The sequence below is a fragment of the Sphaerodactylus townsendi genome, linkage group LG03, assembly GCF_021028975.2.
Source record: "Sphaerodactylus townsendi isolate TG3544 linkage group LG03, MPM_Stown_v2.3, whole genome shotgun sequence".
Lineage (NCBI taxonomy): Eukaryota > Metazoa > Chordata > Lepidosauria > Squamata > Sphaerodactylidae > Sphaerodactylus > Sphaerodactylus townsendi.
This window is the reverse complement of record NC_059427.1, coordinates 60,434,237-60,459,593: the sequence shown is the minus strand read 5'-3', so window position 1 is coordinate 60,459,593 and position 25,357 is coordinate 60,434,237. Positions and strand designations below refer to the sequence as shown.

At 40.5% G+C, this 25,357-nt stretch overlaps 1 protein-coding gene across 5 annotated transcripts in view; it reads right to left on the bottom strand.

Moving 5' to 3' along the window:
- Nucleotides 1-304: 304 nt before the first annotated feature.
- Nucleotides 305-25,357, bottom strand: part of RAF1 (Raf-1 proto-oncogene, serine/threonine kinase) — a 56,586-nt gene continuing 31,533 nt past the window's right edge. For 3 of the 5 annotated variants that reach the window (XM_048490726.1, XM_048490727.1, XM_048490729.1), the window contains 12 exons: nt 24,483-24,636; nt 21,758-21,817; nt 19,532-19,559; nt 18,465-18,589; nt 15,743-15,860; nt 10,726-10,810; nt 9,886-10,062; nt 9,539-9,585; nt 5,817-5,935; nt 4,852-4,983; nt 2,122-2,256; nt 305-1,425 (listed from right to left, as the gene is read on the bottom strand). In XM_048490726.1, the coding sequence (XP_048346683.1) occupies nt 1,285-1,425; nt 2,122-2,256; nt 4,852-4,983; nt 5,817-5,935; nt 9,539-9,585; nt 9,886-10,062; nt 10,726-10,810; nt 15,743-15,860; nt 18,465-18,589; nt 19,532-19,559; nt 21,758-21,817; nt 24,483-24,636 (1,321 nt within the window). In that variant the 3' untranslated portion in view covers nt 305-1,284. The remainder of the gene's footprint in view (nt 1,426-2,121; nt 2,257-4,851; nt 4,984-5,816; nt 5,936-9,538; nt 9,586-9,885; nt 10,063-10,725; nt 10,811-15,742; nt 15,861-18,464; nt 18,590-19,531; nt 19,560-21,757; nt 21,818-24,482; nt 24,637-25,357) is intronic. The other 2 variants (XM_048490728.1, XM_048490730.1) reach the window with 1 other exon arrangement.

Genomic DNA, 25,357 nt, shown 5'->3' with positions numbered 1-25,357 from the left:
AAAGATTTTGCTAAAAGGAGGAGGCATGATTTTTGCCAGTTCTGTTTTCCCACCACAAATCTCTGATTCCCGACTCATACAGGTCTGGGGAAGGCCTGTCCCCTAGGAACATTTCTGGGACCATTTTAGGCTGCAGCAGGAACACAAAGTGAGAAAGCCCTATTCCTGCTGATGCAAATATCTTCCATCGACAGAGATTTATCTTGGGATCCAAGTCAATAGTTCTGAATAAAATATATTTCTTATGAGTGTGGCACACAAGTCTGAAAGATCAGTTAGAAAGAAACAGCTAGAATGACACGCCTCAATTTAATTTATTTTATTAAAATAAGATAATCAGAAGAACATTGGTTTACAATAAATGCTTTTTCCTTAGGAGCAATAAAAACAAAATTAAAACCCAAATCAGCACGGGAAAAAACCTGTATATGCCAAAAGTTTCTTTATAGTGCATCTCAGAAAACAGTTTCAATCAGACCAAAGGCTGCTTTTGCAGAAATATATTGACAGCATTATTTATTTGCCTCTTCTTATCCCCCATACTATAACTCCTCACTGGACACATCAGGGCACTGCAAGAACTGAGTCTGAAGTACACAAATAGGTTTCTTGCAATACTGAAAGATGATTGCAGCATATTGTGCTACCTTTCTTCTCCAAGCAGTACTAGTTCCAATATACTCTCACTTTTACAAAGTGTGTTTTCTTCCATGTGCAAAAACAGTTTTGTGTTGATTTAGTGTTGGCATTTAAAGTTCCATCATCTTGAGCGATATGCCATAGGAGAAACGTTGCTGAGTAAGCATTCCCTTTTTTTCCCTTCTCTTCTTGTAGGCTCGCTATTTTAGTTAAAATCCCTCCAGCTTGGATGGCAAAGGTCTTAGGATATCAGGAGAGCAGCACCATCTGTTTTGAGTTTGCTCAAAGGCGAAGCTATTATTGCCGCTATAGAAATGTAACAGTTTATTTAGCAGAATGGAAGAATCAAAACCTGCTGAAGTAGTACTTTTTTGCATGAGAAAAATAAGGCTCAAGTGCATCTATAAAAATAGTAATAGGACTTCTGGTATACAGTCTGTTAACTATTTCAATAACCGTAGAAAAAGGCAACATGGATAATTGTCTGTGTCGGGTCAGAACGGTAAGAATTCATAGCAGCTCATTCCTGAAACTGGAATCCAGCTGAATCTCACGCTGGCCAAGCAGTCCTGTAGACCGAGGCATTACAAGCACAACCGCTATAACAGTTACTGGGGAGAGCAAAAGGCAGTGCGCTCTGATCTCTTAAAATACAGGTAGCTTCATCGATGTCAATGTGCATGAATTTATGTCCTGTGTATGTGTTGCACGATGCAGAGAAGGTTCTGAAGCACTTCGGTTTATTTTGGGTAAAGAATGCTGCAGCAATTCAATGGAAGACAGTATCTAAAAAGGGAGGAGAAAGAAGAGTAAATTATAAAATGACCACTGTGCAACTAACTGCAAGTCCTGTTGAGGGACATCGGAGCATCAAGAATCTCAGAAACTCCACTGAGGTACTTGCATTGTACATCACAGAGAATGTTTTCCAACCAGTGTGTGTGTGTGGGGGGGGGGGGGGGAGACCACAAAACGCTGCATTTATGTACACTCTCATTTTAATGTCAGTGCTTGTGATATATGAATATACTGTATACTTCCACCTTGAGCATCCTGCTACGTGGTGGTTGCAAAAAATAGTCCCTTTTGGTAGAAAATTAGTGACAGAACAAATTCTGTGTTTTTGGTCTATGATTCTTGTAGTTCATATTACTGAACTAAAGTCACAATCAGACCCCCAAATCAGAATACCAACCCATCTAAGTATTTTGACCTAGTAATGTAGATTCTTACAGAAATACAAAGGCTAAATATTTAAAAGAATGCTGTCTCAAATTTGAAGAAATATTTACCATAACCTTATTAAAAACTTAGAACTACACTCTACATTCTCCATTGTTTTCTGAAAGCATCAATATCTCTTGGAAACAACAACATGTTTTGTACTATTTAAGAAGGAGGAGGGGTTGGATTTATATCCCCCATTTTCCTCTCACCTGTTTTAAAGTTCATAGAAGTTTTTCAAATCAACTGAATTCTTACCTGTGGAAAAAGAGGTCTTTCTTCCCTTACTTTCTTCAAACAATCTGCTACAAGCCTCTTCATTGATTTTGGGCAATTTTTGAATAATTTACTAAGGTCTGGAGATGTATAACCTCGACCAACCATAAAAATTATCTAAGAAGAGGCAAAGATATCTTGGTTAGATAAAAGTATTAAGCATAAAAATTATTTGAAAGTAGGTAATTCACTTTCTCTCACCTAGAATCTAACACAGAAACATAAATACACGTATGGAAGCAGATTTTTCATGCCATTTTCTGAACCTCCTCATGGACTGAATGTGAAGCTCCAGTATTAGACATGGGCAGCTATGCCTAATTTATTACAGACCTTTGTTAATACTGATGTCTCCATACGTTTCAAGGTAAATTACCTTCTAGAAATTAGAAATGTGCAACCTATTGGTGCTGCTTAGCACTGCAAATTTCCTTCAGTGGAAAGACCAAAAGCCAGCTTCAGTATTACTGGAAAGCCAACCACCAATTCCAGAATGGAACAAGCAGAAAAATCTGGTGCTGGTCATAAAAAAGAAAAGAAAAAAGGATGACTTGCCATCTGTAAGAGAGGGACTACCTTCCCGAGCTGAATAGAACAGTCAAAACCACTCTGTCCTCTATCATACCAAGAAAGTTGAGGGTTGCCCTCACTCTGCAAAAAAATGCCTCTTAGTGACGAAGTGGCTTCCCTATTATAGAAACCTAATTACCTAGCCAGATGACACCAAGGTCTACGTAATCCAGCCCTGTTGCTCCTAGGATAGTTTTAACATATTAGTCAATAATATCTGTTTCAGCAACCATGGCTAATAGAAGTTGACAAATGTATATTACATTATTTTTTTTTCTAATAAGCCATCTAAGTCAAATTTCACCACTTCCACATTTTGTGATAATGGGTTCTGTACATTAATTGTATATCTGCCCCGAGCTTAATTTTGTTCACCTATAACTAATCAGCTTCATTGAGTACCCCAAATTCTAGTATTACAAGGAATTAATCACCTTCTCTACCATTTTTCACAACCCTTAGATAAGATGTTGCAAACTCTGATTATTTCAGTTGCCCCGTATACCTCCATAGTACCCTTTTTTGAAATGGGATTACTGAAATGGCACAGAAGTATGGTTTCATTGTCTGTTTATATCATAGCACTGTGAAACTTTCATTTCTTTTCTTTCCCAGTTTTTCTCAAAACTGAAGCTCTAACCAAACAATGCCTAAGGAAAAACAGCTTTGGCAACAGGTAAAATACACTGTGCATGCGGGCAAATGCACAAGTGTAAGTTTTGAAACCTACAGGAAAAACAGTGGTTGAGTATGTGTGTCCAATTTAGGCATACAGGAGCAATGCTCAGTACACACAACTGAGAAGATGTTGGTAGTCCACCTCTGCTTTTCTTCGGTTCCTAGTTCTACACATTACCCCAAAAATGCTGAGTGTAAAACCCAGTTGGATCCTGGGAGAAACTGATCATTGCTGTGGAAATACCCAAGGAAATAGTGCCCCAAAATCGTTCTGACTATCAAAGACAAGCTCCCTCCATCCCAGAGAAGCTAAAATAGGGACTAGCAAGGAGATGGCCTTTGTCAGATTTCTATTACAACCCTGGAAATGCTCAGCCTATCTTTAAGAAAGCTATCCAGACCAGAAACTCCTTGCACATCTTGAATCAGGTAGAAATTTTGTATTCTAAGTTAAAACATAAGACGAGCCCTCCTGGATCAGACTAGTGGTTCTTCTAATGCAAGTTCTGTATTCCTCTTCCCAAATTCCCTTCATTTGTATTCTGTGTGGGCTCAAAATAATATTTCCAAAATTGGATTTTATTCCTGAGAGGTTTTTCATGCTAAGTTTCCCCCATGGACAAACACACAGCAAAGGCTTAGGACAAAGAGAGGCTGAAGATGATGGTCCCGGCCCACTTGGGGCAGAAAAGGGTCTCTTTCTATCACACAGACACTCAAGACTCTTCTGGGGCCACAAACAGTTAATCCACAGACAGTGGCAGTTCTAGAATAGAATCAAAGGGAATACTGTGCTTAATTTCACAGCAGACCCTGCACTCTTGTACAACATACCACTGGTGTTACAAGTAAGCTTTCCAGAACAAACCCATAACCTTTCTGTGTGATCACAACCAACTTAAACACTGTGCCATCTAAACAAGGTGGGTATCCTCCTTGAGGAATTATCCAGTAAGCTAGCACTCCGAAATCTCTTCAGCTACAATGGTTAGACTTCCTGGGTTTGCGATTTTACTATTTTGCATTACTTTACAATAGTGCCAGGCCCATGTTTCTCTCTTCCTTTCTGGGCAAATTTTATCCTCACAACAATTCTATGAAGGAAATTAACTGAATGTGTGTGATTGGCCTCATGTCACCAAGCAAGTTTTTTATGGCAGAAGGGGGATTCAAACCTGGGACTCCCAGAACCTAGTCCAACATTCTAACCACTATACTTGTTACGACATGCTATTGCTACACTCTTTTCAACAAACTGGATTCCAAACTTTGGCTAAATTCTACTTTAAAATTCTGATCTGTAGAGAATGCTAATCAAGTCCTCAAACCTGTTCTCTGAACGCCAAAGAACTTCCATCTGATTATTCTGACAAGCCTCTGGGTTTGGCCTGTTACTCCAACTATTAGGACAAAAACTTTTTGTAAATAATCTTACAAAACATTATACAGAAATTACTCTCTCACCTGGTCTCTGTTGTTAATGTGGGAATACGGCAATTCTCCTGTCATCAATTCAAATAGAACTATTCCATAAGAATAGACATCTGACTGGAAAGTAAATGGATTACTATCCTGCATTCGGATCACTTCTGGTGCCTTTACAAAGACAAAAGTAGGTTACAAATTGATGCCGGGGTCAGAGTGGGGAATCTTTCAACATAGTCAGTGGCCATAATTTAACCTAAGAGTTCAGATCACTGATTTGGAAATAGTACCTGAAGCACATGAAACAGCCCAAAGCCAAAGAACCAGTTAATGGTGTTTTAATTTAAAGAAATTATAATGAATCAATTAAATTTGTCATATTACAACACATGATGCTTATATGTTACACAGATGTAGATCTTCAGTTTAAAAACCAAGATCTTACAGAACACAAAATTGTCAGGAGTAGAAATTAAATGTTTTGAAGCACAACAAGCAGCAACCTCCAAAGGCAGAGTGGCCAAGAAATAACACTGAGAAAGGCTCGATGTTCGATCACAGACCCATTGCATGATCTTGACCAGTCACCCTTAGGGCTGTTTCACACTTTAGGAGAACGAGCAAGTATTATCTGTATGCTTTGAGAGCAAAATTATTTTCCATCATACATATCCCTAGGAGCAGCAAGCAGAGCACGAACAGTAATCCTACACAAAAGGGGTTGCCCCATCTATTCAATGGAGCTTGCTTGCAAGAAAGTACTTCTAGCCTTGCAGTGCAAAAACCCCTCCTACACTGAGATTCTAGCATAAGCAATGAAAGATGGCAGATCACGCTACACATTAAAAAGAATTAAAAAATAGCAACACCGGCCTTTGATTTGATTCTGTTCCAAGTATTCTACCTTACACTGGAGGAAGGCTTCAAACTGCACTTGGTGCAACCATAAGTACATGCCCCAAACAGGCCAATTCTAAATATTTTACTACACACAAGATTCTTACCATCCAGAGAACAGATCCAGTAGGCTGTTCCACCTGCTGAGAGCCACTCCATCTGGATTTGACTGTTGCTAACCCAAAGTCTCCTATCTTCACTGTGCGATCTTCATGAAGAAATATATCTACACGATTGTTAAGGAACATATGAGGAAACTCCTGGCCTTGCATTGAGGTCAACACTTCCAAAAGATTATTACACTGTCTACTATGTACAGCAATTGATGCACTTGAAGTGGCATATAAATATTCAACACCAAGGAAAGTGCCACACCTCATCTAGGATTCCCTCTTTGTATCTTTCTCTAGATCATTTAGCATTATCAGACCCAAGTCTGATTTTGCAGGCAGACAGGGAGTGATTGTATACTGCAAGTCCCTGTAACAGCTCTGGATGCTAAGTTTCAGTAAGCCTAGGAAACTGCTTGGTGTGATCCCGTGGTTAAAAATACTAAAAGAGAAGGGAGTGCATGATGGCTGGGAGTTTCTAAAAAGCGAGATCTTGAGGGCACAATTTCAAACAGTTCCAATGAGGAGGAAAAATGGGAGGTGTCTACGGAAACAAGAATGGATGTTTAAAGAACTTTCAACTGAACTAAGATTTAAAAAGGACATGTACAAGAAATTGAAAAGGGGGGAAATCACCAAAGAGGAATTCAAACAAATAGCAAGGACATGTAGGGAGAAAGTCAGAAAAGCTAAAGCTCACAATGAGCTCAGGCTTGCTGGAGAGGTTAAAAACAACAACAGTGTTCAGGGGTGGAACCGGCCCCCCCCCCCCCCCCCGAGCCCCACAGTGGTGCCCCCGAACTCACCTGGCAGGGAGAAAGCGTCAAGCCTCGCCCCACAGCGCCAGCCTTCCCGGCCAGCTACAGAGCCAATGGGGCAGAAACCGGCCCAGGGGATCGCCACAGGACACCGGCAGCTCACCTGGCTGGCCGGCTAGAAAACAGCTGGTGCAGCTATAGCAGAGGAGCCAGCTGGAATGCAGGAGCCAGGAGGGAAGAACCGGGCTCCCAGCCGGCAAGGACTGGGGCTGCCAGCTGCCGTGAGGAAGGACTCAGCAGTGGGCCCAGAAACAAGCTCAAGGTCAGAGCAGAAAGCCGCTCCGGAAGACTCATCCCGGAACAGCAGGCATCAGAGAGGCCAGGCCCAACCAGGACAATGGGGCGTGACCAAGGCTGTAGGAAGTCAGCAGCCAATGACAGGGAGGCGAAAAGCTTAAGAGGGGTGAGAGAGAGGAAACGAGTGTGGTGGTTGTTGGAGGGAGATGGAGGTTAGAAGAGGGAGAGTGGGAAAGGAGTAGGAAGTGAAGCAGGAGAGAGGAGACAGCAGGGAGAGGGTCGAAAGAGAAAGAATAGGCTGGCAGGGAAGGGAAGCAGGAACGTTGAGTAGCCCTGCAGGGAACTCTCATAGCCAGCCTGCGCCTCAAACAGCTGGCATTAGGAACCCACTCCCCTGAGACCGGAGGGGGGGTGAGGCCGGAGTTTCCAGCACCCGGGTTAGGAACGGAAGGAAAGCAACAGGGCCCCCAGAGGGCACCCTGCAGGGGGAACAGGACAAACAACAAAAGGCTTTTTTGGGTATGTCCATAGAAAAAGGAAGAAAAAAGAGAATAGAGTGAATGAATGAAAAAGATGGCAAAATGCCAACAGGGGATAGAGAAAAGGCAGAACTACTAAACACCTTCTTTGCCTCAGTCTTTTCTCAAAAAGAAAAGTGCTTATCTAGGGGAAAACGGAACAGAAGATACAGTAGGGGAAATTCAGCAATGAATAAATAAAGAGGTGGCACAGGAATATATCGTTACCTTAAATGAATTCAAATCTCCAGGCCCTGATGAGCTACATCCCAAGGTATTAAAAGAACTGGCAGAAGTAATCTCAGAACCACTTGCTATAATCTTTGAGAACTCCTGGAGAACAGGAGACATCCCAGTGGACTGCAGGAGAACTACTGCTATTCCCATCTTCAAAAAGGAGAAAAAAAGAGGACCCAAACAATTACTGTCCAGTCAGTCTGACATCAATACCAGGAAAGATTCTGGAGCAGATCATTAGACAGATAGTGTGCAAGCACTTAGAAGGGAACAGTGTGATCACTAAAAATCAACATGGGTTTCTCAAAACCAAATCATGCCAAACCAATCTCATCTCTTTTTTTGATAGAATGACACGCTTGGTAGACAAAGGGAATGCTGTTGATGTAGTTTACCTAGATTTTAGTAAAGCCTTTGATAAAGTGCCCCATGACATTCTTGCAAATAAACTAGTAAAATGTAGACTGGACAATGCTACTGTTAGATGGATTTGCAACTGGTTGACTGCCCAAATCCAAAAAGTGCTCATCAATGGCTCCTGGAGAGAAGTGATTAGTGGGGTGCCACAGGGTTCTGTCCTGGGCCCGGTGCTATTCAATATTTTTATCAATAACTTGGATGATGAAATACAGAGCATGCTAATCAAATTTGCAGATGACACCAAATTAGGAGCTAATACCCCAGAGGACAGAGTCAGGATTCAAAATGACCTGGACAGGATAGAGAGAGGGGCCAAAGCTAACAAAATGAACTTCAACAGAGATAAATGTAAGATACTCCACTTAGGCAGAAAAAAATGAAGTGCACAGATATAGGATGGGTGACATTTGGCTTGACAACACTACGTGTGAAAGGGATCTAGAAGTCTAAGTAGACCACAAGCTGAACATGAGTCAGCAGTGTGATGCGGCAGAAAAAGGAAGCCAATGTGATTCTGGGATGCATCAATAGGATTATAGTGTCTAGATCAAGGGATGTAACAATGCCTCTCTATTCTGCATTGATCAGACCTCACCTGGAATACTCTATCCAGTTCTGGGCACCGCAATTCAAGAAGGATATTGACAAGCTGGAACGGGTCCAGAGGAGGGTGACCAAAATGATAAAAGGTTTGGAATCCATGCCCTATGAGGAGAGACTTAGGGAGCTGGGTATGTTTAGTTTGGCAAAGAGAAGGTTAAGGGGTGACATAATAGCCATGTTTAAATATTTGAAGGGATGTCGTGTTGAAGAGGGAGCAAGATTGTTTTCTGCTGCTCCAGAGATGTAGTAATGGGATCCAGGTGCAGGAAAAGAGATTCCATCTAAACATTAGGAGGATCTTCCTGACGGTTAGGGCTGTTCGAGTTAGGGCTATTCAGAGTGTAGTGGAGTCTCCTTCTTTGGAGGTTTTTAAACAAAGGTTGGATGGCCATTTGCCAGGGGTGCTTTAATTGTTCCTGCATGGCAGGGGGTTGGACTTGATGGCCCTTGTGATCCCTTCCAACTTTATGATTCTATGATTCTAGGACCACAAATAATGAACTATCATAGGCATCTTATATATATTATGAATCAAATTTATAAAATATTTTGTCTTTTGAAATTAGAGAATTTTCTTAATCAGCGAATGTCTCTGGTCTAAGTTTACTGGCACACTGAATAATGTACTTTCAATCCACTTTGCAACCAGATTCTACAGTGCAAAACTGCAAAATCTACTTGCAAATAATTGCTAATTGGAAGTGTGTTATTCATCACGTATGTAAGCGCCCTGAATAGGTGATATGTGCATAAGTATCTTTTGATATGTCAATATATGGCAGAATTGATCTCACTAGATCAGCACAACATACCAGGAATACTCAGCTTATTTTCCAATCGATCAAATGAAAAAAAGCCAAACAGAATTACATGAACAAAAGGATACTATTTGATTTCATATCTCTGTGTATTATATTCTTTGCATGCAAGTAGCTGTAAGAGAATTTGATCAATATAAATGTGAATATATTTACAAGGAGAAAAATATCATACAAAGACATCTGTTGTCACAATCTTTCCCCTCCATTATACAAAACTTAAATTTTTAAATTTGATCTTGACTATCCGTTTTAAACTAGAGGCTATTTTATCAATCAAGAATAAAACTATATTGTTTTTGCACCTCTAAAAGATATTTTAAGCATTCTATGGCACATCAAGTTTAACAGGAAGTTAAAGGTTAAACTTTTGTTAGCAGCTACCTTGGACATTGTAGCATCTAAGTCTACTCACTCCATTCCTTGTGCGGTCTGTCTTGCAATGTCAATACGCTGTAACATCTGAAACTTGGTCTCCTGAACATGCAAGTGCTTGTACAGGCTACTCCCCTCACACCACTGTGTGACAATAGCCAAGTTGTCTTTTGTCATGTAGCCCATAAATAGCAAAATATTAACATGTCGGGTTTTTCTGGCAAGAAAAAAAAGAACATTGTTAGATGAAGCTTTAAAGAGCCATAGCATTTGTCATCTGAACTAGTCAAGCCTACCAAATTGTATGGCCCTATATGGTTATACAAGATTCCAAGTCTACCACTGTGAATTTATAAGTCAGCACATGGACCAAGCAAACAGAAGTCCAGCAGGAGCTCTAAGTAGGAAATACTGCGCAGCTAAAACCCAAAAGCTTTTCAGATGAAACCCCCTTGAAAAGCCTCAGCAGCTGCATTCTATGAGGTATGAAGGGACATAAAGATACTACTTTGGATCCACCCTGAGCCTGAAGGAGAAGGGAGGTATAAAAAGTTCTCTCTCTCTCTCTCTCTCTCTCTCTCTCTCTCTCTCTCTCTCTCTCTCTCTCATGAATAAATCCCAGCCAGCAGCTCTGAGAACTAACAAGTACCCATCATAGATGCAATTTGCCAGAACTAAAGATCAATTATACAATCTGGAAGGCAAAAGATACAATACAGCAGCCCAATGGTCTATCAATTATGTTTGCATTTATTGTCCACAGGATATCAGGCAACCAAGATCTACTGCAAACACTATCAGCCCTTTACAGTCAATCCCTGCAAGTGAAAACAAAATCATTGTGAGAAAGGAACCAGGTGAAAATTTAGAGTTCATTTACCTTAGTACAGCAACTTCATTTCTAAAGGCTTGAAACTGTTCTGGAGTTGGATCTATAACCTTTAATATCTTCACTGCTACATCTCCTGTAAGCAGAATGCAGGGATTATAGTTTTAATTGCCAAAATATTCACACATATAAAACATAAGAGAAGGCAGTATGATATCTGCATCAAATAACCATAAACCAAATAAAATCTGAACACCAACCCCCATCCATTTTAAACATGGATTTTATAAGATGTAAATTACTTACCCTGCATTCAACCTTGCCTCAGATTCTAAGAACCATTCTACTAGTGCCACATACCTAAATGCCCTCTATATTTAATGACCAGCAGCCCCTCCCTCCCAAGATCCCAGGATAAACCACTTCTGAACATGAGTACCATTAAAAAAAAATTCCCCAATGGCATAAGAGGAGTTTTTTAAAGTTTTTTAATTCTGCAAAGAATATGCAAACTCTCTGGGACGCTTAAATTACTCTCTGCGTAGCAGCCATTGCTCTAAGCCCTGTATTCTTGGAAATACTTCTAGACTTGAAAGGATTCAAAAACCAATTCTTACATCACACTTTGAACCAGTGCAGCTCAGCCTGCAGAGCGTGTTTGTCCAGGTCAGAAAGTCACTGGTTCAAACGGCCTTTGCCATGAAGATCCAAGAATGACCTTGGGCAAAATCATTCTCTCAGCCTGACCTATTTTAGGGCTGTTGTAAAAACAGGCAGGAAAGAGAGGCACTCTGAGCTCACTGGAAGGTAGATGGGATAAGATGTATCTAGAGAGAGCGAGCGCTGGTGAACTACAGATTTGAACACCAAAAATGACGACATCTTTATGCATAACAGAAAACATCACTCCACTTTCATTTGAAAACCCCCCCACACACACACACACCCAAAAAAAGCCATCAAGTTTATACATGTGATAAAGTCAATTATTTTCACATGCATTCTCCCTGGTAAGTCTCCCAACTTATGGAACAGCCTGCATGAGGAGGCGAAGAATGCTTCCACATGCCAATCATTCTACTGAATGTGTAAACCAGCAATGTTCAGGAGGGCATTATTATGAAGGGCTGTAGCAAAAGAACACTGTTATAATAGAACAGGACTGTAATCCACTGCAGTGGTTGTTCTATGTATTATCCTGCTTTTACTTATTGTCTTCTACTTACTACATTTTTCTACTGTATACTCTGCCTAAGGTCCAGGCCCCCAAACTTTTTAATCCTGTGGACACCTTCAAGATTTCAAAACAGGGTAGTGGGTGCAACGGTAAAATGGCTGCCACAGGAAGTAGCAACCACAAAACTGCTGCCACACATGAAAGAGCCAACCATTACATCTGGGAGTGAGATTATGTGAAGTTTTAATAGTAACTCTTCAACATTTCAGACAGAAGCTCTGCTTAATAGAAAGACTTAAAAAAAATATGTTGTCAAAAATATTTCCTTGTTTAGACACAGATTTCCCTCAGACACACAGTGAAGAATCTTGTGCTGTGGTGGCTACTGTTGCCAAAGGGGAAAGAAAAATAGGGCTCCATCAAGCAACAAGCCTGTTGCCAAAACAATGTTTTAAAAATCTGCACAGCCAATCAGATCTTCAATGGACAACCAAAGGACCTTACTGGGAAAAGCTCCATTTGGCCCTGCCTGCTTTCTAAATATGCTTGGCAGGTGCCACAAAAGGTGTTGGGAATACCACAGCATCCAGGGCGCATACCTCTACATCAGGCAGTTTGTTCTTCACAATGTCAATTCTGTACTATTGTACTGTTTCATTGGACACCTTTGCTGTCTGATCTCATTGTTTTTATTCTGTATTCTGGCCTTAAGTCCCAGCAAGAAAGGTGAGCTATTAATAAGGTAACTGATCACTTCTAAATTGTCACAATGCTTACCAGTGAGATACTTTGTCAAAGTTTTTTGGCAAAACACAACAAGGAAATTAAGATGAATAGCATCTACTGCAGTCCAGTTGGTTATGTAAGTTATATACAGAGACAGTTTCCTTAAACTTGCTTTTAAAACTAGCTGATCACAGTCTCATGGAATTCCTCTGAGAGTACAAGAGGGCAGAAGCCTCTCTGGGAAATATGGTGCTTGCTGTGCCACTGAAAGAGGAAAGAAAGGTTTGGGCAATCCTGGGCTTCTAAAGAAACAAAATGGGGATCCCTGGTTTGCAGGACTACTAAGAAATAAAAAGAAAACAACACTAGATAGTGTCCACTGCTGCCCCGATGAAGTGCCTATCATGATTATTTTCCAAAACAAAACAAAATCCTGACTTGTACTTTCATCAATAGATGTTTTACACAAACATACCAGAAGAGGCAAAATTAAAAATAATTATCCTATCGCTGAACTGACCTATTGCTGACTGGTACAGCATCACAACTGTACCAGTCAAGGAGATGGCAACACGGTCCCAGAATGATAAATGTTCAAATAGTGTTTTGGCTGTCTTAAATACAGTACATTCTGTTTTCTTCAAACAAGAATGATGACAGTGAAGGAGCATTTGAGGCCAGTAAAGAATAACATCAGCTTTGCTGTCAACTACAGCTAAAGGACCACATCTGAGAAGTGGGGATTTGTGTTCTTTCCACTAGCCATTCCCATTGTAGATATTCAACGTCCCTTTACCCTGGCTTGTAATTGTCTGATCAACTGTGCTCTAAAGTAACACAAACCTAGATTTCATTTTTACAATTCAGGAGTAATTAAATGTTCTGCTAATCAGGATCAATGCTGTTGCCCTGGCTCAGTCGTAGGGCATCATATGCTTAACAGGCAGTTGCCCCCCCGCCCCCGACTCAATCTCCAGCATCCCCAGATAGCAGTCAAGTGATGCAAAAAGGGCCTGGTCGGATGCTGCCTGTCAGAGCAGGCCACACTGACTTTTGGGAGGCCAGTTGCCTGAATCAGTTTCCGAAGCAGTACGTGAGTGAGAAGGGATATCACACCCGCCTAGATGCCAGCATCCTGACCAGCTAGTGTCATGTTTACACAAGCCCCAAGACACTGTCCTTCCTGCCATACATTTCACTCTCTTGTAGCACACCATGAGACTTCAACTTGCATGCAGACGTATCAGAAAATCTTCCAGGCCTCCCATGTGGTATATTTTTAGAATTTTACTCACTTTGGAACTCCTTTGTATTTTCCTGCCTGAGCCTTGTTTTATTCTTTCCAATCGTTTTTGGATCCTGCCATCATTAATGACATGGGTCAGACAAACAGAAATAAAGAATGGAGTTCCGTGCAAAGTATTTCAAATACGTGTCAGGTACTATAGGGAAACTACAAGGTGCACAGAGAAGCATGGAAGAAGTGCTACTTAAGAGTCTTGAGCAGTGGCACTGAACATGAAAGCTTACTAGCATTTGCAACCAAATTCATGTTAGTGTAATTGTCTCTTCCCTCCCTCAACTAATTTGAGAATATACACACATCAGAGTTGCTTGAAATAACCATTCTCATTGAAAGAAAAACATTTCAGCCAATATTTGCATGTTTTAAAAGCATCTCAGTTCATTTGGGTGCTGTGTGGTTTCCGGGCTGTATGGCCGTGTTCTAGCAGCATTCTCTCCTGACGTTTCGCCTGCATCTGTGGCTGGCATCTTCAGAGGATCGACAAGCCTTCGACAAGCTCAGTTCAATTAGCTTATTTTACAATTTGCTCTTGAACCTACCACCAGCTACCATAAAATTTTAATCAAATATGTCAACTTGAGATGCTCCCCTAACCCCACACTGTTTCTCCCTGTGATTAAAAAAAGGCCAAGGGAAAAGAGACATTTCTTAAAAACAATGGTCGAATAATCTGACATTTTCCAACTCAGTTACTTCTAACTTCCCTCTTCCTTTCTCCCACCCCAGACTAATAGGCAGGTAGTTGACAAGAAGAGAAAACAAGATTCTCGTTTTTCCAGCTGACCCATACCACCTCAGCACCTAAACATCTATTTTTTGGCATGTCTGGCATACCTTGACAAATGTTGTCTCCAAAGCACTTAGCATTAGAGGCCTTAGAGTGCAACAACTTGCCAAGTATTGGGGGAAGGGAAAATAAAGCAGCTCTCCCCATGTACATTGACTAGTAGGCAGGCCATTAGCCACAGCCATAGCCATGGAGGTGGGGAGAGAAATTATTCTTCTCGCATACAGAATGTAAAACTATAATGGTCATGCTCATATTAAAGGTGAAGGAAACATTTGTCTTCCTGCTCTAACCAAATACAGGCATACAACCTAAAATTAATGGCAAATCTTGAAAAATACATATCTAGAATCATTACCGGGACTGGCTCAAGCTATCTCTTATTGTGTATGCATTTTTAAAAGTACTTTCCTCAGAGATGCCTTCAGACTGTTTTAGGTGGTTAGCAAGTTCATTTAAAACATCTTAATTCAATTTATCAAGGCACATTTACCCCATTTAAAATACAACAAAATGAATACAAACATTCAACTGTAACAAAACACATCTAACAAAGAAAACAGCAGCAGAATCCAATCATATGATTTAAGCAGCATAAAAGAACAGTGCTGTTATCACATCATGCATTAAACTTTAGAGCAAAGGGCCAAGCAAAACGGTGCAGGAATGTTCCAGGAGGCACACTGGTTGTTTAAAGTCAAAGATAAGGCATACATTCATTATAATTTGTGGTTTTTTTCCTTCCTCTTTCCTATTCTTTAGACATTAGGTGGAGAAGTATTATGTAAAACCACACACACTGAACAACAGAAAAGAAAGTTACAGAATGTATCACACTAAATTGAATCTCGGCCTATTCCACTTATTTTTTATTCTTGCTATACAGCTTAGAATAAACGAAACCCCTCTTGTGTAGTATTCTATTTCACCAAACATGTAACAGGGCACAAAGCTATGAATTAGGAACAGAACTGTGAACACAAGGCCTCAATTCCACCACCACCCACCTCCTGGTAGGCAATTTTAATACTGTTACTTTGGAACAATTATAATAGAACTATAAATTGCATACCATGCCATTTGCCCTTGTAAACAGTCCCAAAGGAGCCCGACCCTACTCTGGTCGAGAGCATAACTTCACTTGCTTCTATTTCCCAATAATAACTTGAATCTCTTTGTCCACGAGGTCTCTGAAAGACAAGTAAATATTTATAGATAGCACATCCTGGAAAACAAGTTTTAGCAATTCATATTAAAATGGGTATCAAATATATTATTAGAAACAGAAAATGTCAACAGAAAAGATGTATATGAAATCTGAGTAAACAATTGTTTGTGAATACTTTGTTTAGAAGACTGATGAAGAGCTGGAGAGCAAGCATGGGGATAATTTCAAAAACATTTAACTCTTCAAATGATGGTTAGAATTCCATTGTATATATAGCACTCTCTACTGTAACAGATGAATTGTAAGAATCTCTGAGTAGCAAGCAAATGCTTGGCAGAGGGCATTATCAATTATAGTGATAATTAGTGATATATGATATATAGTGATATATAGTGATATATAGGCTTAGAGGCTTAGAGACAGCTTCTACTCTAGAGCTGTGGCTATGCTAAACTCTGCAGCTTCGTGTTGATGTTTTGGGGCTGTGTAGGGATGGGTGGAGGAAGGGGAAAGTGAGGATGGGGTATGAGTCTGAAATTGTGTGCATCGAGGAATGCTGCTATAAATTTCGTTGTGTGTGCACAATGACAATAAAATGCTTATGCTTATGCTTAGTGCCACGATGTTTGGCTTCTTTTGGCTCAAGAGGGTGATGCAAATAGGAGTTGATTGGTTGTGAACCTGAACATATATATCTTAAAGCAGGTTCTACCAAATCCACCCCCTCTGTGTACTCACGGTCACAGGGCCAGTTTGCCAACATAGCTATTTTATTTGAATTAACGTAAAGCAAATGGTCTCCTGGTTTCTTTCAGGAGTTCACACAACTTGACTATGACAACAATGGCAACAATACAATTAAGATTGGATAAGAAAATTACCTCTTCAGCTTTCCAATCAGCATAATCACATAACCAATTCAAACTTTGAAAACTAACGTCCACATCCATATTTTAGTTACTAAAAAACCTTTCTTTGCTACCTTGCCACCCAATCCAGGGTCCTCAAGCAGCAAACATTAAAACAAAACATGAACACATTAAACATTTCAGACATTAAAAGGCATACACACACACTACATACAGATATTATAAACTCATAGAATCAATCACTCAAAAAATGAAGAGGGCTAATAAGAATCAGTAAGGGAATGCCAACCAAAATATAAGTCATCACACGCTGGCAGAAGACAACAATATAGAACAGACAAATCTCCCTGGACATGGACTTCCAAGTTTTGGAATCATGACCAAGAAGACCCTCTCTCGAGTTGCCACCTATCTAGCCTGAGATGGTGGGGGCACCTGAAGCAGAGCCTTTGAATATTGTCAGAGTGACAGGGTAAGGTTAATGCAAAAGCTGGCCGTTGTCCATGTATGCTGCCCCCAAACTATATGGTGCTTTAAAGGTACCTTGAACTGGACCTGAAAGCAAATTGGAACCAGTACCTTGAATTGGACCTGGAAGCAAATTGGGAACCAGTGTAGCTAGAACAAGACTGGAATTATATGGTCCACCCAACCCATACCTACTCACTGTTCTGGGTGCAGCAGACTGCAGCAACTGTACCTTCCGGACAGTCTTAAAGGGCAACCCCACAAAGAAGACTATGCTGAAATCTGTAGACATTAACAAGGCATGCACCACAGTGGCAAGACACTTGCTGCTCAGGAATGGGTTGCAAGGGACAAAGCCTGCTGGATCAGACCAGAGTCTATCTAGTCCAGCACTCTGCTACTCGCAGTGGCCCACCAGATGCCTTTGGGAGCTCACATGCAGGATGTGAGAGCAGTGGCCTTCTGCTGCTGCTGCTGCTCCTGAGCACCTGGTCTGCTAAGGCATTTGCAATCTCAGATCAAGGAGGATCAAGATTGGTAGCCATAGATCGACTTCTCCTCCATAAATCTGTCCAAGACCCTTTTAGACACCCCTTGCCACCACTGCCACCTGTTTATGCAACACGAGGGCTGGGTCTAGCTGCAACCCCAAGTAATGAACCTGCTCCTTAAGGAAAAGTATAATCCCATCACAATTCTTAGGTCAGACCTTTCCCTCTACCAGTAGCACCTCTGTTATATCAATAGTAAGTTTCAGTTTGTTAGCCCTCATCCATTCCAAAGCTGCCTCCAGGCACCAGTTCACATTCCATAAACTCCCTAAGATCTGCAGGAAGTCCAAGATGAAGTGCTATCTGCATATGGATAGCCACTCACTCCGCCCAATCTCCAGCTGCTCTCTCCCAGCAACTTCAACATCAATATGCTGAAAATCAGAGGCCAAGAAGCCCATCAACGCCACATTACGAAAGCTACCTTTCATATTGTCCACTGTCTGATTGTGGCAGACCCAAACTATCACTGGATTCTTCCTAAGGCAGATCTGAATGAACTGCTAAGGCAGAACTGAATGAACTGAATTGAACGGCTACATTCCATCCCCTGCTCTGAAAAGTGATCATTCCACACAACAATTCCATGTGGGTGCTGTGGTTAATGTTAATGCTGTATTTAAATGTTTTATTGTGTTTTAACTGTTGTAACCCACCCTGAGCCCTTTGGGATAGAGCAGGATAAAAATGTGATTAAATAAAAAAATTCTCCCTGAACACTGTTCAGCAGATACTCACAATTTTTTTTTCTTGTGTGCTCGATCCTGTAGCTCTCTCTCTCTGGACTGGAACTGGCATTTTAGGCTGAGACCATCCTGTGGGACTTGTATTGTTGGGACTTCCAGACATAGCAGAGGGAGATGCTTCGCGTAATTTATAATTTTAAAAGCAAAAGACATTTATTAATTTTATAACATACGTTGGGAGTAGTCCAGATCTTTGCATACACAAGGTCCCAAATTATACTTCTAACATCTGCAGTTAAAAGAGCTTCAGATACGAGGGGTAGGGGAAAGCCTCCTGAAGCTTTGGAGAGCTGCTGCCAGTTAGAGTCAACTATAGGGGCTATGATTCATCATAAGGCAGTGGTGGCGAACCTATGGCACGGGTGCCAGAGGTGGCACTCAGAGCCCTCTCTGTGGGCACACATGCACAGAGTTTGTCATGGTGGGGGGTGGAAAATCGCCCCACACACACACATCTAGGCTGACCTGGGCCACTGGGCATGACGTGTAGGTAAGCCTGTTAAGTGCTGTTAAACCCCACTGATTTTCATGGGAAGAACTAAAGCGCAATCCTTTACCGGAGTAAGCTCGGTTGCTGACAATGGGGCTTGCTTCTAAACCATAGGTGTCAAACTCGTGGCCCTCCAGATGTTATGGACTACAGTTCCCATCATCCCCTGCCAGCATGATGGAAACTGCAGTCCATAACATGTGGAGGGCCGCGAGTTTGACACCTGTGTTTTAAACCCTCCTAGGTTCATGCTTCACACATTCAAAGCATTGCATGGTTGCTTCAAAGCAAAGCCACCAACTACCACCAAGCTTACTCCCGAGTAATGCACACCTTGGAGCCAACCGATTTTTCTAAACCAAAACCTCAGTATTCGGGTTAAATTGCCGTGTTGGCACTTTGCAATAAATAAGTGGGTTTTGGGTTGCAGTTTGGGCACTCGGTCTCGAAAAGGTTCACCTTCACTGCCATAAGGTAACTGTACTGTCATAAAACTCCATGTAGAAATTTTTGAAATTTGCCAAGTAGCTCTTAGAATACCCCAGCTACCTTTACAACACAACACTCACCTGATTCACTGTGACTACGAATAGCATCCTGAAAAAGAAACAATATTAGTACTTTAGCAAAATTTCTGCGGACAGTAGAAAAGGGATCAGGAAAATTTCTCAATAACGAGAAACTGACTCAGCAGCTTTGATTCACATAGTAATCAAAACATTCCTTCTTTAAGAGAAGGTGTTGGCTACTGTAAATATTAAGAACCCTAATGTTTGCTGGCACTAAACATTACGTGTACTTAGTTTTCAAGGAGCCTTTCATCAAGAATTCATCCAATCAGTTCCGGCATTTTTATGGAACCACCGCATTTCAAATGAGGGCACTATTAGCCGCTACATTTGTGCACACACTTGAATGTCAGCTTTGTGCAAAATGTCTTATATACCTACCACATACAAGAAATGCTTTTCCATTTAGGAAAAATGACTGCATTGTGGCATTGTAAGAACTGGACATCTAAAAATTTCACATCTGTGGAAACCATGGGGCTCCACAGTACCACTGCTGCAACTGAGCTGGTTTCTCTTCCCCTCACTTCATGCCACACATGCTTCCCTGTGGTAACATGCACACCTTTGACATAAGATAACTTGGTAATTTGTTCGCCATCTGTCTAACATGATCTAATGCACAGTTTGAATAATCAACAGAAAAATAAGCACTGAAATAATTCACAAGACAAAAGCCACATCAAAAAAAGGCCCAGCAGATGGCCAAAAGCTGCCAAGAAACCACATATAGATTGCTCTTAATTGTTTTGAGGGAAAGTGGGGTATAAATATGATACATAAGCAAAATGAATGCGAGATATGGGTTTATAATCAAGCAGGATGCAATATAAAATGGAATACAAAATATTTAATATTTAAGGTGAAAATTACACATTTTTTTTCATTCTGAAGAGATTCATTTTGAAAAAGGCCAACTGGATACAGTTCCCAGGATGAAGAAAAGAAGCAAAGAACACCTTCTGAAATATACAGGGAACAGGGAAGGTGGCAATTTCCCAGTAGAATAATGAGTTGGTTAGGTACTGATTTTCCCCTCTGCCTGTATTCCCTTTTACCATGCCAAATTCCAGTAAGGCAATGTTTCCCAACCTGTAGGTCTTGACCCAAAAGTAGGTCACAAAATCTCTTAAAGTGAGTCCCAGGTGCCTGTGGTTTCAAAGCTGTTTTATCAATTAGGTCCCCAAACCAAGTATATTTGAATGTGTGGGTCACCATACGTAACAGGTTATGGGCCACTGCAACAAGATTAGTTCAGGGGTAGAATTTTTTCAGGTGAGGGGGTGATGCTCTGGAAAGTGTGGTGTACTCTTGGGATCCTAGCTGCTACATTTAAATTTGTACTTCGCAGCAGCACATTGATGTGCTTTGGCTTGCACATACTCCAATAGGTCACAGGGTTGTCTACACTACTTTACAGCAATCTGAACACTCACTGAATGCATAATTTGGACCCCAAATTTTTAAGCAAATATGTACACTGTATCTCAAGAGTTTTCCATTTTATCTTTAAGTTAGAACAAAGTACTAGATTTCCATTGTTTGAAGCACTATCTCTGAGGTGCTCGGGAGCAACAGCAGCAGAAGGCCATTGCTTTCACATCCTGCATGTGATCTCCCAATGGCACCTGGTGGGCCACTGCGAGTAGCAGAGAGCTGGACTAGATGGACTCTGGTCCGATCCAGCTGGCTTGTTCTTATGTTCTATGTTCTTATCTTCTACACTTAGAAGTTTTTGTTTACTAAAGTCTTGCTTTATGCAAAACTTATTGTTCATCTGGCTTTCTGTATGGCTTCTTTGTGGAAATATGCTATAAATCACTACTCCCAAGGGACAGATTATACAGTAATATTTTTCTCTATGTTTTTGGATAATTAAATATTTAACCAACATACCCACATAGTTTGAACATACTTATACAACTAAATTCCTGAGGGTAAAACTGAAATGAAAAGGCTTACTCCAAAAGGTATTACGTTTGCTGTGTACTGCTGACTCAAACATTTTTTGTAACTGAAACACTATTTGATATTACCTATTCCAATTTCAGAATTAATACCAAACAAACATGCCACACAATTTCTAAATTAAATTGTTAATCTATAGTTGTGTTAACTCACACTGTTTCTCTTATTCTCACTCTCTCTGTTTGTGGTGTGTGTATGCGTGGGTGTGTAGCAATCCTATCAACTGCAAGAAAGCAAAGGCATCCAGGCAATACCTACTCTTCCCCTTAAACAGAATCGTCTGCACCAGGAGCTGGGAGAAGCATTCAGGCTGTTATTCTAATTCAAAGCAATGAGAAATAGGAAAAGAACAGAAGGAGTAGTAAAAAAATAGTTTCCAGTTCTAAGTGATAGTACAGAAAAGAGCTTGAAAGAAGGATGAGTTAACATTAATAATGTGCATGCTACTTTATCTGCAGAACTTTTACATCTGATGCAGTAACGATACTCAAAGTTAGGCAGGCAGACATTTCTGATCACCAGAAACCGCTAACTGTACAATATCCTCTAAGGGAAGCTTGCTAAATTGTATGGGTTTTTCCCTCCTTGAAAGTTTGGAAAGAATTCAATGTCTGCTATAAAGCTAGTGTGCATCTTAAAAAGACCCATAAAAGAAGCTTCAAAATCTTTGTGGGAACTCAACTCCTGCAAGGCAGATTTTTAAAAGACTGTGGTAACATCTGAGTTAATCCAGTGAAACAGCTAATACTCCACAAGACCAGAAAAGCATTCATAGGGAATGTGGTTGTCCTAGAACTACATGCAATTGAGTCACTATTCTAACATCAAGGCAAGAGAAAACTCTTACTGTACACAGAAGCCTGAACAGTAAGGGTGGGTGGGGGAACTATTCCTTCTCCTACCTCTACAAATTCAACATAGAACTCCGGGAAAGACTTCCCAGTCAGGTTAGAAAAAGTGTGAAGGTTTCTTCCATTTATAATAACCTGGGCCACTCTAAGACACAGGCATGTGCACAAGGCCATTAAGAAAGGCAAACATACAAATTCATCCCATGAGACTAGCTAGGGAACCAAAACTGAGAAGAAGAGCATGCTGAGAAGCCGTCACAATTCTGACTGACAAGGCTGTCTCTCTTCTGTAAAAGAAACAAACTGAATTCTGTAATAAGATTCATGTCAATAAAAGATGACCTGTACACATGATGCTAATTAAACTCGCAAGTTTATTTTGCATAATTCAGCTGTTCATGGAAGGGTAAGGAGCTGTGCTAAGCACTTTATCTCCCTTGCCAGTGTGAAATCAAGCTCAATTCTCCTCCTCCCCCTCCCCGCCCCTTCCTCACATTACTCAGTATTTCAAACTTATATTAACAGTCCTAAAAGGCTATACACTGAATATGACCTAAACCACTTCCTGGCCGATGATGCAACTGCAAAATCATAATATATATACACAGCTCTGATGATCTAAGTGCTCCTCTACTATAAAACTTCAGCTTCGATGTGTGCATCTGTGGGAAAACAGGATACTGGCATTAAAAAAAATCAGCCCAGAAAAAGAAATCCAGGATTGCTGGAAAAAAAGGAAGAATCTTGCCAGCAAAATCTTAACAGAGCCATAAAAAGTATTTTAGAATATATGTGGTGTTCAGTCCAAGGAAGGTTCTTTTGTACAGCGTATAAGCCTGCCATTATGTATTCTGAATTCAGACTACTGATGGCACTGAAATTCAGAACTAGGATATCTAGAAATAACTTGCTGAGGCCTTTAAAAGCAGAACCCAGAACTAAGAGCCTAGTTTACAACAAGCTTGACTTGACCTAAAACCAGCCAGCCATTGCAGTTGTCACCATACTAGGCAACTGGAATATAAGCCTCAACATGGGACTTCTTAAAAAAACCTTCAGCAGTGCTATAGGGATGTTTCAAATGCAAAGACCTAGGGAAGATATTGCTCCAATGGATCATGATCATAAGACATTCAAATCCTCAGGAACTACATCTTCAGTGGATCCTTGTGCCTGGGTGAGCACCATGACAATAGCAAAATGTTAGTGGAGGCCCCACTAGGAAATTGTTAGAAAAAGGGGGAAAAGGCAGCAAAAGGAAGGAGGTCACAACACAGCTAGGAACATGATACAGCCTCAGCTTAGAAAATTACCAAGCAAACTCAGTTCTGGCCTGAGTTGAAGCAAGCCCAAATGAGTTTGCCTGAGGTAAGCCAGCAGGTGTTGGCCCATCTCTGCTTCCAAAATCTGTGCAAGCCAGAAAGTTCTCTTCTGACAAAAACATTTAAAATGAACATTCGTGTCTATTACTTCAGAAAAGCTCCCATATTAAGAATACCTTGAAAGATCAAGCACGGGTTACTTACTATCTTGCCATGTGGTTTCTATAAAGAAATTTATTGCACACAATTTAGTAAAAAAAATTGTACACAGCTGAACACCATGATACAACGGGGTGTTGCATTAAATATTAATCTATTATGGAACAATTTTAAGGGCTTGTGGGGACTCCAAAATAGTATTAATTGTAGCCAACTGCTTTCAACAATTGCGAGCCAATGTATTGTAGTGAGTAGAGTGGTAGATAAGGATCTGAGAAAATTCCAGGTTCAAACCTCCACTCTACCATGGAAATTCACTGGTTGACCTTGACTCAGTCATACACCTCACACGGTTGTTGTAAGGATAAATGGATGAAAGGAGAACAATGTATACTGCTTTGGGCCTCGCCCATCAGAGAAAACGGCAGGGTATAAATGAAGTGAAATAAACAAATGGAAGCATCACTTTATACAAGTCAACTTGTTCAACTTTGAATAGGTCTCATATTTCTGTGGAAATCCTGTTAAGAGGCTTACACAGATTATGGCAAGTAAGATATCATTAGGCTGGGGAAATAATTACTACCAATAGGAATATACAGATATACAGTTAGGAAAAAAGGCTTTGGCTAAACACCCAGACAGGATTACCTCAATTATCCGATTGTCTACAGGCATGGTGGTGCTGACCATATGTACATTGGGGGTTGACGTAGATCTCTGTCTTTGAGAGAGGGAACCTTCCGGGGAAGGATTTGATGTGTTGAATATAAAGGCATGAGGTGTAGAATATCTGTGCTGAGAGCTAAAGAAGAGAAGGTAGAAGTTATGGTTAGTTCTATTTCGATGTAGTTTCGTATCTGTAAAGTAATTCCAGGATACTGCACAGAGAATAGTCCACAAATAGCAACAATTTGGTAAACAAAATTTCTTCTTATAAAGAATTGGTACATAAACAGACATTCCTCCAACACAGAATTATTATACTGGTCAGATTATATCTGAAATCATTTTGAAGAATAGAGCTGTATCCTTAAGCCACAGTGGATCAACCAACCTTGGGGCATCTCTGAGCAGTAAAATTTCTCATTGTCAAGAATAAGTTTTAGTACAAGGGACTAAAAGCACTTATGAATGCCACCAGATATGCAGTTTAATAAACCTAGCACTAACTTGACGCTTAATTGTAATGAAAACATCGTGACATTTTCACGTAGGGCCAATTCAGTCTGTCTTCAGTTGTTATACAATCAATACGTTATTTTCCTCCTGCATAGTGCTATTAAAAACAGCACAACATATTTTAAGGACAAAATATGTCTCCCAAACAGAAATTAAAAAAATTAGCCAATAAAAACTGCATTGCTCTACTCTAGGCAAAATTGAGAAAATACATCATTCATCCAAGACTCAAAGACCAGAAATTAGTGAAAGAGGGGAGAATTTGAACCAAAAAGTAAAGCGCAGCTAACGCTACACAGTAATACTGAACACAATTATGAATATTCCACACACAATTACAAATT